Source organism: Mus pahari, chromosome 2 (genome assembly GCF_900095145.1).
Source record: "Mus pahari chromosome 2, PAHARI_EIJ_v1.1, whole genome shotgun sequence".
Taxonomy (NCBI): Eukaryota; Metazoa; Chordata; class Mammalia; order Rodentia; family Muridae; genus Mus; species Mus pahari.
This window is the reverse complement of record NC_034591.1, coordinates 103,685,540-103,697,641: the sequence shown is the minus strand read 5'-3', so window position 1 is coordinate 103,697,641 and position 12,102 is coordinate 103,685,540. Positions and strand designations below refer to the sequence as shown.

The window sequence follows — 12,102 nt, the reverse complement described above, 5'->3', positions numbered from 1 at the left end:
TGCCTCTGCCTCTGCCTCTGCCTCTGCCTCCTCTGCCTCCTCTGCCTCCTCTGCCTCCTCTGCCTCCTCTGCCTCTGCCTCTGCCTCTCTGCCTCTCTGCCTCTGCCTCTCTGCCTCTGCCTCCCTAGTGCTGGGATTAAAGGCATGAAATTATATAATAGAATAGCACAAACTAGAGATGTGAATGGTGCTGATTTACATCTTGAAAATACCTTTAAAATCCTTTATAAAGGACTTACTATCTGTGGGGCACATTCCTATAATCCCATCACTCAGAAGTTGGAGGCAAGAAGATCATGGTTCAAGGCCAGTCTGAGCTACATGAGACCTGTTCCTAAAAACCAATCATGGGGGCTGTATCTGTAGTAGCATGATTGCCTCACTCATGCACAGCCGAGCCTGGCTTGAGTCCACAGGAAAGAAGATGTGCGAGTAAGGAATAGCAAGGGGAAGAGGGGGGAGTGAGGAAGGCCTTGTTTGCATTAGTCTTCACTTTAAAATTTGTATTTTTTTTTTAATTCTAGATTGCGCTTGGCTTCTTTTGACAGTAGTGGGAAACTCATATGCAGTAGAGCAACTGGTTACCAAATACTGACCCTTGAAAAAGACCAGGTACGTGTGCTTCTGTGCTTGCCCCACTGTACTGCATCTTATGTGTATTTGCAGTCTCTGATGCTCCTACGTAAAACTGACATTAAAATGTCAATATTTTGAGTGAAGATGTGTTGAAATTTTTTAAAGTGAAGGTGAAAATACCGTGGTCATCTCTGCAACGCCAGCCTGATCTGGCACTGTAGATCTGTTGTCCTTGAACCAAAAATGTCAAACCCAAACTGCTGTATTAAAGTTTGAGTATCTCAGGAAGAGTTCTATCATAAACAGTATTTCCAATAAATATTACATAAAATTACCTTAAGTCTGTTTGTATGAACGTGTGTATAAAATACAAATGAATCTATGTTTAGACTTAAAATATTCTAAAGTCTGAAAAAACACAAAATCTGACACTCTGGTCTCAAGCTTTTCAGAGGAGGGCTACTCTATCTCCTGAAACATAGAATGAGTCCATAGAAACAGAAAGATTATCTGTGAGGGGAGGAAAGAGTTGGTGGTAAGGAGATAATTATTTAAATATCATCTTTACAGAGCTGTGCTGGGCTTTTTCTATCCTGACATGGGAGTGTTCATTCACTTCTCACTGTAGAGAGCCTGAAGGTGCCTGACAGCCTGCCAGTGCTCCTGAATAGGAAGGGTGTTTTCTGAAAGCACATTAGATCTGTAGATAAGAAACATCTGTAATATTCTCCATATTGTCTCCGAAGTCACTTGTCATGTCTCCAAATTTGTGTATAAAACATGGAATGTTAGGGTGAGCAGGTGGACACGTCTCAGAAATGAGCAGTAGTGCTCAGAGGGGAAGAAGGGGCATTCTTGTAAAAGCCGGCCGACCGCATTAGAAACTGCCCTCTGTCAGCTAAGGACTTAGAGCGGTGCTCCTCAGATGGAGGAGCCTGCACCGAGGGTGACCTCCAGGGCTCTCGTGGGCCCTACGAAGCCTCTCACCCCTCAGCCCCACAGCGTGAAAGGGGACAGACGACCCAGGGTAGGGCTTGGCTTGTGTGAGAGATGCCTGAGCTCACTGCAGATCCACAGAAGTGGGTGAGGCTGGTAGTACATGAGAATGTCCATTTCAACAGATATGGGATGATGTCCTTCAAATCCCTATCTTCCTGCATTGAAGTTCCCTGTTGGCTCTGGAACTACCTGGAACTTCATAAGCAACAGCCACAGCTCAGAACCCATGGAAAGCTAAAAGACTCCGGGCCATGTTAATCACACTTAGCTGTTTATTCCTGTAACGCTTTTGTGCCTACTGTATGCTGAGCTGTATTTCTGTGGTGGAGGAAATCCTCACTGGCTGTGTTAGTGTAGCCCAGTACGAGAAGCTGGCATGACTCAGCGCACTGTGATGCTGAGGGAGAAACTCTAATCCAGGTTGCAGGGTTGAGAATGAGGTGACGACTGAGAGCTTAGGAGAAGCCTTCACTCATGCTGATGGCTGACGGCCCAGGGAAGCTTGTGCTGGAAGAGTGGGCATGTGAAGCCTCAGGAGGACAAGAGCTGGAGGAGAGCATTGGAGAGAGGCCAGGACAGGTAGAGCTGCTGTGGTGGACGGCAGGTGAAGGCTGAAGGCTTTTGGTTGGTCAGTTCTGGTATTTGTTTTCCATGTGTTACAGGTGTTTGTACTAAAAAATAAAAATACTGTAATTTAGATAATTCATCTTTACTGGATAAAAATTGGCTCACTGTTTTTTACTATAAGAAATACACACATGGGCTGGAGAGATGGCTCAGCGGTTAAGAGCACTGACTGCTCTTCCAGGGGTCCTGAGTTCAAATCCCAGCAACCACATGGTGACTCACAACCATCTTCAATGAGATCTGATGCCCTCTTCTAGTGTGTCTGAAGACAGCTACAGTATACTTACATATAATAAATAAGTAAATCTTTAAAAAAACAATACACACATATCCATACATATTTTTCTATTATTTATGTGTATGTTTTTTAGTTTTAGTGCAGACTGGCTCTAACTGCTCATTCTCCTGCCTCAGCCTCTGATTACAGTTAATAAGTGTGTACCATTATTCCTGGCAGCATGTGCATTTTCTCATGGCCAGATTGCAGCCTCTGCAGAACAGCCAGTAGAGTATTGCCTGTGTTCTAATTTTTTACAGATGCGGAAAGTGAATTCAGGAACTAGAGAGGTGACTCAGTGGTTAAGGGCACCTGCAGCTCTTGCAGAAGTCATGGGTCCCTTCCCAGGACCCACATTTGGCAGCTCACAGCTACCTGTAACTCCAGTTCCAAGGGATCAAGTGCATGCACTCAGGCACACACAAGTTTGCTTTTGTTTGATTTCTGGTATAATTGGATTTCTGTTTGCTGTTTGACTTCCTGGGTAACTTGATAACTTGAGCAACATTTTCACGTGTTGCCAGTCTTCAGTCTTCAAGATGATCTGCTCCTCTGTCTCTAGTGATTTCTTTGTTTGGAATGATTATTTGGACGAGGACTGTGTAATAGTCACCTGTATTTTTTTTTCTGCTCCCTTTATGACTTAATTTTTTATGTTAGATGATGTTTCCTATGTAGTCCTGGCTGTCTAGAAATTCACTGTATGTGATGTAATGAAAGGCTGGTATGTCAGATGTGGGCTAAGTGAGTGAGTAGATAGCCTGGTGAGATGTTCAGGAGCAAGGATGGCAAGTGAAGGCCATGAGTGCAAGTATGCAGGATGCTCAGGGGGAGGGGATTAAAGATGCTTTCCCCATGAAGGAGGCTCCAGTGGGACTTAGATGGGCTCTAGGATAAACACAGCAGTTGAGACAATGGACACTAGGCACAGCAGACAGTGTGGGCCCTTCAACTGGAAACAGGCCCTGCTGGAGAAGACCTGTGTGTGCTGTGGCCATGCAAGTTTTCCACAGCTTCTCTTCCATTGTAGACCAGCAGGGGGCACTTCACCATGCAGGTGTTTCAGTGGAGGCATATGGTATGGTGTTAAAAGCTTTGAGGATGCTGGAAGCCTTCTAGTGCATTAGGGATTGGAGACTGGGGATTATTGCAACTACTCAAAGGTTGGTGTGTTTATTTGGTTTCAGTCGGTGTCCACAACAGCTTCTTCTCTTCCCTGGAGTTATTAGCTCTTTGATCTACCTGAGGCCAGATTTAACTGTGCTTAGACCTTTGACATCTGGATTTCCTCAGAACCTTTGTTTTTGTTTGTTTGTTTGTTTGTTTTGTTTTTTTTGATGTTTTTTTTTGTTTGTTTGTTTTGGTCAGTGCACAATTGTGATTTTTTTTTCTTTATCATCAGTGTGCATGGCTTCAAAGATTGTCACTAAGTATAATCAATGTTCCTATGTTCAGGTTGCAGGGACAGGTTTTGCCCAAGGCAAGGTGGCTCAGATGCATGCTGGCATTCCTGTTGGCAGCACTGTTTTCCCAGCTGCCAAGATGGCAGTGTTCCAGTGTTACACCCTGAGATTGTCCTGAATACTACCTTACCTTTCCGGTGGAGTGCAGAGAAATCATAGGCTATATTTGAATAAAATTTCTATACTTTTACCAAAATATTTATGCTTAAAAAGAGTACAAAAGTTATGCTTTTTGCTGGGTGGTAGCGCATGCCTTTAATCCCAGCACTTGGGAGGCAGATACAGGTGGATCCTTTGAGTTCCAGGCCAGCCTGGTCTACAGAGCAAGTTCCAGGACTGCCAGGGCTACAGAGAAACCTTGTCTCAAAAAGCAAACCAAACCAAATTATATCCTTAAAGCCTACTTTGGTCACTCATGTATTCTAGCTTTAGTTGATCTTCATGAGAATTAGTGCTTCAGATTCTATAATTAAGCAGCGCTTAAAGTATTCTCCAGAATATATATCATGACTGATGCTTGCAGTGTATGAGATGTTCCCAAGGGTTAGATGTAGGAATGTTCACTTCAGTGTTGCTTCCTTTAAGAACTTCCTATGCTCTCTGTAGCCTGGTGACAAATCTGTGAGGTCCAGAAACAGAAAGCATTAGTGGTGGTTCCCTTGTGGCTCTCACCACCAGTCTTCGGAGGATGTAGCTGAGCCTAGAATGTTTTTAATATAATATACTATGTGCTGTGTTCTAGATATGATAGGACTTTAGCTAAGGGCAGGAGTCGTGGTGATGACAGCAGTGACTCCCTGTCTTAGTCCAGTGATACGCTGTACTGGAGTCTTAGAACTGAAAGCGAATGAGCAGTTCACTGTGTACAGGGCCCTTAATACTATGCATGTGCCTCTGAGCTGTGTGCCCAGCCTCTCTGAGCTGTGTGGTCATAAAATATGCAGGAACTAGATAGACAGTCTTAGAAGAATGAAAAGAGCTTCCCCTGTTGAGGAGCTGGTTCTGCCAGCTTTCGTCCTTACTGCCACCCTGTGACCCAGGAGCTAAACATTGAGGCAGATACAGGTAACAAGTGCATGCAGACCGCTAATGGGCTGGATCTATGGGTGCAGCTTTGGGAGTGCTTCATCCTGAGCTGCTTCCTCTAGCTTATTTTATCCAACAGCTCAGCTTACTAATGCCATAAGATGGTGCTGTCTAGTTGTCATCAAACTTACTAATGTGCTTGTCTTGTAGGAGCAAGTGGTGATGAACTTGGACAGCAGACTTCTGATCTTCCCTCTGTACATCTGCTGTAACTTCTTGTATATATCACCAGAAAAAAGAACTGAGAGTAATCGTCATCCTGAAAACCCAGGACACTGAGGCACTCGTCAGTGGCCAGTTTTAACTTAATGACCTACTGCGTTCATGTCCAAGGTGACTAAACAGTGACCGGCCTTATGAACTGTGGGACGCTGGAGATGTCCTCACCCTCATTACATTTCTATGCACATATGAAAAAGTATTTTAAAACTAAGAAAGCATCTGTCAAACCATGTATGTTAAAAGGATATCAACTCTTGCTTTAATTTAGTAGCAGTAGAAATTGCTGTAGGTAAATTTCTCATTTCTTTGCAACAAGATATAGGTATAATTTTGAGCTTGAATTTCGATCCTATCTAATGTTAGTGAGTTTACTCATCTGTAAATGTGTTCCTGTTTTGTTAAGAGAATGCTAAGGATGGAGTTTGAGTGGCCAATCATAAATGCTCTTTCAATTGGTGCCTTTAAAGCTGTTCTTTCATTTGTTCGGCCACCAGTTAAGTCTTGTGTCAGTTGAAATCCTTTCCAGAGTCCGCTTCGTTTTAGCCATAGGACCCTTTTTCATGGTTTGGGAGACTAAGCTTAGGAGTTGGTTTTGTTTTGTTTTTCTTTTTTCTTTTTTTATTCTAAATGTAAGCATTTTCATATTTTTTTAAACTTTAACTTTCCTACAGTTTTAAATGACAACAAGAATCAGCTTTAGGACTTGAAATAAACTTGAATAAGGGAAATCAGTTTGATTCTGAGGATATTCCTTCGCCTTACGTGCATGGTCTTGTCTGGCGTTCTGTGTGCTCTTATGTTATGAATTATTTATGCACAGATACATCTTCAGACATTTTCATATTCTCTGATAGTTGGAATTTATGTTCAAATTTTAGTTGGGAATCTTGTTTCCTATTGAGCTCAGGACTTTATAACCTCTGAACTGAGTGCCTTTGAGTCACATACATAAATAGATTTCATGGTGAATGTATAGGAGGAGCTGGGAACAAAACAGTCATGTTAAAACAACTTATTTTTGTCAAGAATAAGATGTATGCTCTTCATGATTTGTATGTGTTGGTTCCTTGTGTTTATTGCTATTGAAAATAGCCTTGATCATTGTCCTCCAGTCAGAGTAAGTGCTTTTGTGGTTGATGTATGTTTTTAGTATTTTTTTAAATTGGAATCATTTTTATGTATCTGTTCAAATAATAAATGCTCATTTGGAAAGGAATATGCTCCTGTTTAAAGTGAACTTAAAAAGCTTATTGAAAATAGTTTTTTTAGTTTTGGGGTTTTTTTCAAGATAGGGTTTCAAGATAGCCTTGGCTGTCCTGGAACTCACTCTGTAGACCAGGCTGGCTTTGAGATCCACCTGCCTCTGCCTCCCAAGTGCTGGAATTAAAGGGGTGTGCCACTACCACCTGGCTGAAACTAGGATTCTTTTTTTTTTTTTTTCCAAGTAATTGGTTCTTTGTGTTTGTTTTCTTTTAAAGCAGGATTCTGTTATAGACTATGAGAAAAAACAGCCAGGCTGGAAAACTGAATCAGCGGCTTCTGGGGGAGGAGCTAGAAAAGGGAGAGAAACCTTGCTCTGAGTTAGGTACCAAGGCAGGCAGCCTCAGCTGTGGAAGGCTGCAGGACAGACTTCAGTAGAGCTAACAGACTGCAGATCTGTCTGGTAGAAAAACAACAAAATGTAGAAAAGAAAGGTTTAGCTGGGCTCTTACTCTACTGCCTGCTTTTAGCTTTGAATGATTTGAATGGTGGCACGTCTCTGCTGGCAGTCAGTGACAGGTTCACAAATTATCCTGTCTTTCAGAATTCCACTGCTGTGAATGCCTCTCCCTCCTAGAATTGTAGCATGGAGATGTCTAAAGCGGTGGCTGGGTCAGTGAGCGGCTACATTTCTGACTGGGCCCTGGCTGTGATTACCTCTCTCCTGCTGCTGGCTGCTTTCTTCCAGAAGCATAAGAGACCCTTTACTCTTTATATGTCAAGGAAAAAACAAAACAACAGATAAAGCACACATCTGTAATCCCAACACTCAACAGGCTGAGGCAGGAGAATCTCAAGATCGTGGGCAGCCTGGGATGCATTGCAAGACCCTACTTTAAAACAACATCATCAACAAAGAACAAAATAATGACAAAAAATTGTACTCAAATATATTTTTACAACTCTTGGAAATGAAAGCATAAATATATCAACAACAAAGATAGCCTCCTTTCACTTAGGTCACTAGTCAGGGTAGTTCCTCTCCTGGTCACTGTCAGCTTACAAAGCGTCAGCAGTGTCAGGTGACAGTAACCATCGCATGCGGGGACTTCACATTTGTCAGCCCTTCTACATAGCCTCTGCCAAGTTCTGGGTGAGTTGGGTTTTTATTAAATGTTAAAGCTAGAAAACTAGTCACCCACAATAATTTCTTTGTCTATTATATCAGTTAAGAGAATATATTGTAGTTTTTAATTTTTTTAGAATTATTTATGTATATAAGTACACTGTAGCTGTCTTCAGTCACACCAGAAGAGGTCATCGGATCCAATTACAGATGGTTGTAAGCCACCATGTGGGTGCTGGGAATTGAACTCAGGACCTCTGGAAGAACAGTCAGTGCTTTTAACCACTGAGCCATCTCTTTAGCCCCCATATTGTAGTTTCATCCTGAATTATTACAGAGGGACATGGACACATTCGCATACACAAACACACACATCCAGTTCTTTCTAAGAATTTGCCTTGAACCTTGGCAAGAGAGTAAGCAAATGAAAGCAGCAGTGGCCACTAACTTTTGGGGTTAGCTTTTCTTCACATGGCTCTCACTGTGTAGTCCAAGCTGGCCTCAAACTTGAGATCTTTGTGCCTACACTTCCCCAGTGTCCCAAGTGCTGAGGTTACATGCCGTCCTGCTCAGTACACCTCAGAAATGTATTCCCTTATGCATTAGAGTTGGTAAGTGTGAGGTGTGAGAGGCGGTTAAGCCTAAAACTTTGCAGAGGCATCACATGTGCCCTCAGGTCACCCTAGGTCTCACCTCCATATCCCTCACCTCTTGTGTGCAGAGACCCTCCCCAGCTCACATTCCCCCCTTGTTTTCTGGCTGGTTCCTACTCCTTTCCTTCTGGAAGCTCTTCTGTGTGACCCTCCCCCTTATCCTTGCCTCCCTGCTGTCCTGTTCCTTGTGGCTACATTTCTGCAATGCTTTTTTGTCCGTATCCCTCTTACACCTACAAGCCTCTCAAACGTAAGTACCTTTGATATCTAGATATGCAATGTATGTGAATAGTGTGACTAGTGGTGATGGTTTAGTTTCTGATATTTCCACACCTCGTACACTGCTGAGAAGCCAACCACCTTAAGACTCAGTGCTAGGACACCGTGGGTTCCCTTCACACGTTTGTCTGCACAGAACAGCCAGTCCAAACCTTACTTTCCCAACCACTTCTTGTAATTTTGTTAAAGGTTGATGCATGTGTATGGATGCTTTCCCTGCGTGTGTGTGTTGTGCAGTGTGTGTGCCTGATGTCGGGCATTGGCTCTCCTGAGATGCAATCATGGATGATTGTGAACCACCATATGGGTGACTGGGGAACTGAGCCCCAGTCCTCTGAAAGAACAAGTGCTCTTAACTGCTCAGCCATCAGGCCAGGCCCGTTGACTCTTTAAGCCAACTGTCATGCCAGGCCAGTGTTCCCTGCTTTAATCACTCATGGGCTAGGTACCAGATGACACAGACCACACCTCCCAGGGCCTGCTATGATGTTTTTAAAAAACTAGCTGTCTGTCGCTTGACTTTGGGAAATGTAATGGATAGTGTTGATTATCACTGCGATGGAATTTAGAATCACCATGGAAACTAATCTCAGCATATCTCTTTGTGGGGGATTGTGTCTATATGAGGTTAGGGTGTGGGGTGACGTATCCTAAACACATGTAGTGCTATTCTGTGACTCGGAGTCTTGGACTGTACAAAAAGGAAAATGGCTGAACCTACAGCATTCAACATTCTTTGCTTCCTGACTGCAGATGTGGTGTAACCAGCCCCCTCAAGTTCTGTTGCTATGCCTTACCTGCCATGCTGGGCTCTGCAGTGGAACTGGGAGCCAAAATTAAGCCTGCCTTCTGTAAGTTGCTTCTGCTGAGCATTTTGTCACAGCTAACACAGACATGGGCTGAACAATCAGTAGCACAGATACACGTAGGGCGCTTAAAACTGACCAAAGACCCTACCAGAGACTAGCTTGGTGGACCCCAGTGGTCTACAGGGATTACCTGCAGGAGCATGGGTGACAGCTCATGAAAGCCCTAAATCCCTGAGTCCCCTGCACAACTCGGGAGACTGAGGAGGACTGCCTCCAGTTCAAAGCCAGCCCAGCTACATACTCAGCTCCACATCAGCCAGGGCTACAGAGTGAAGACAGAAAATACCCCGTTTAAAAAAAAAATCACTGCAGTTCAGCATCATAGCTGCTGATGAGATTGGATCTGCTTTCCTGGACGAGCCAACACTGCCCCCCAAAGGAATGGGAAGGAACCGGACCATACAGACAGCAAGTAGTGGATCGTGGGGCAGCAGCCAGGATCCAGTCCTCCCAAGTAGCCAGAGATAGAGCCTTACTCTGGACTTCCCAGCCTACAACACTGTAAGAAACAAATATCTGTGTATAAGCCAGCTTTCAAGAGCCTGGACAGACTAAGATGGCCATCCTCTGAAGATGCCATACATTGCATTCTGTGTTTAAATCTTCAGTCTGTCCTGAGTTAATGTGCAGTGGGCCAGGATTAGGTCAGTTCTCACCAAATGCTTCTCTACATTTTATTAATAGGGTTGTAGTTTTTCTTCCCCCTGCTTTTCCAATGAATTAAACTGAAGTTTATTGGTTTGGTTTAGGTTTGTCTGTGTTAAGATGGAAAAGATAGAAGCCGACAGCTCGCTGGTATTCCTAACCTGCTAGGCATTTTACAGGGTTCCCTGGTGGGCTAGTGGTATTGGTTTCCTGACACTGCTGTAGAAACTTACCACAGACATGTTGGCCTAAAACAACAGAAATGTATTCCCTCACAGTTCAAGAGGCCATAAGTCCAGAACGGTTCCAGTGGCTAAGACCAGGGTGTCGGGAAGTCTTGCTGCCTCTGCAGCACCCCATGAAGGATCCACTCTTTGCTTCTTGCAGCTTCTGTTGCCATCATTCTGGTGTCGACCTCTCTGCCTCTGGGGACTCAGGACCTGCTCCCCATATCAACCTTCCTCTGCCTTTCTGCAGATGAAAACAGCCCTTCAGACCCTCCTGGGTCACTGAGAGCAGCCGCTGTCTGGGCAGCCTTACCTCCCATAGGCTCAGAAGACGAGGACCTGGTGTGGTTGGTGGTCTGTTCACAGATGAGACCATTATTTTTCCATCTCAGAGCTCTATCCCTGTGAATTCTGATACTGGGTTCCAGCAGTGGTTGAGAACATACTACTGTAATTTGGCTTCCTTTCAGTATTCCCTCTAAGCCAACACGTCCCCTGAGGCCATCCTTAGTCTCCTTAGGACAAGCTACTGGATGCCTATGATTCATAAATTCCCTGTCTTTATTTCTGATCTTTTCCCCTGGTCTTGTGTTCTGTCTGTATTTAGCCAAATGCCTGCCTCAAATATCTACTTGGATGTTTGGGTGTTCATCATCATCATTCTCTCTCTCTCTCTCTCTCTCTCTCTCTCTCTCTCTCTCTCTCTCTGTCTCTCTCCCTCCCTCCCTCCCTCCCTCCCTCCCTCTCTGGTGTGTGTGTGTGTGTAGGATCTTTTTTAAAAAATGTTAACAGGTACCCATGCACGTATTTGATTCTAAACTTGGTGTGTATGAGTTTGAAACAAGATCTCACTGTATATCTTTAGCTGGCCACACAGTGGTATGTAGACAGGCTGGTCTGGAGCGTGCAGAGGTCCACTTGTTCCTCTGCAAGAGTGCAGAATGGAAAGCATTTACCCTCATGCCTGGCTTATGTTCATCATAGAGGTTGGGCTTTCCCACAAGCTAACGTGTAGTCAGGTTCTCAGAGGGGAATAAATGCCCACAGGAGCTCCACTGAATTAATAAGGTGGCACTTAGGGGCAAGAAAGAGTGTGTCCCATGTTACTCCTTGGCACAAGAGCCCTCAAATAATAAAGGAAGCACCCTTTCATTGTCTTCTATGTCGACAGCATCATGTTATGAATGTTGCAAACAGACAAACCCTTAATTTCTCAGTAAGCATTGCCAAAAGGTAGGTAGGTGTGTGTGTGGTGTGGGGGGGTGGGGTGTGGGGAGTGTGGGGTGTGCTAGGCACATGTCTGTATGCACCTGTGTGTATGTGTGAACAAAGTTGTATTTGTGTCACAGTACAATATAGCACAGTAGGTAAACTCAACGATCAGGAATATTATTCCCAGAAACCCTCCTGGAAGATCAAATTGGGCTCAGTGGCCTTGTATCCCTCTATAACACTCTGGACACTATCCACACTGTGAAAAAGCCCATTATGTGCTTCCATGATGAAGACGGCAAGCCTCTTGGCAGAGCCCATGTGATCCCTCCTTCACCCCAATGCTGCAGGAGTGCAGGATCCAGCATTCAGCAGGCATTCACAAATGTCTGTTAAACTAACTTCATCATACTTCCCAACCACTTTTGAAAATTTGAAGAGGCTTGTCTTAGGGTTTGTATTCCTGCACAAACATCATGACCAAAAAGCAAGTTGGGGATGAAAGGGGGCTTACATTTCCATACTGCTGTTGATCACCTAAGGATGCAGGACTGGAACTCAAACAGGTCAGAAAGCAGGAGCTGATGCAGAAGCCATGGAGGGATGTTCTTTACTGGCTTGCTCAGCCTGCTCTTTTTTTT

The 12,102-nt window shown here is 44.1% G+C and overlaps 1 protein-coding gene across 1 annotated transcript in view; it reads left to right on the top strand.

Annotated features, from left to right (window-relative positions):
- Positions 1 to 6,462, top strand: part of Gmcl1 (germ cell-less 1, spermatogenesis associated) — a 43,349-nt gene extending 36,887 nt beyond the window's left edge. Inside the window, exons 13-14 of the mRNA XM_021189912.1 lie at positions 525 to 612; positions 5,179 to 6,462. Coding sequence (XP_021045571.1) covers positions 525 to 612; positions 5,179 to 5,307 — 217 coding nt within the window. The 3' untranslated portion in view covers positions 5,308 to 6,462. The remainder of the gene's footprint in view (positions 1 to 524; positions 613 to 5,178) is intronic.
- Positions 6,463 to 12,102: the final 5,640 nt, after the last annotated feature.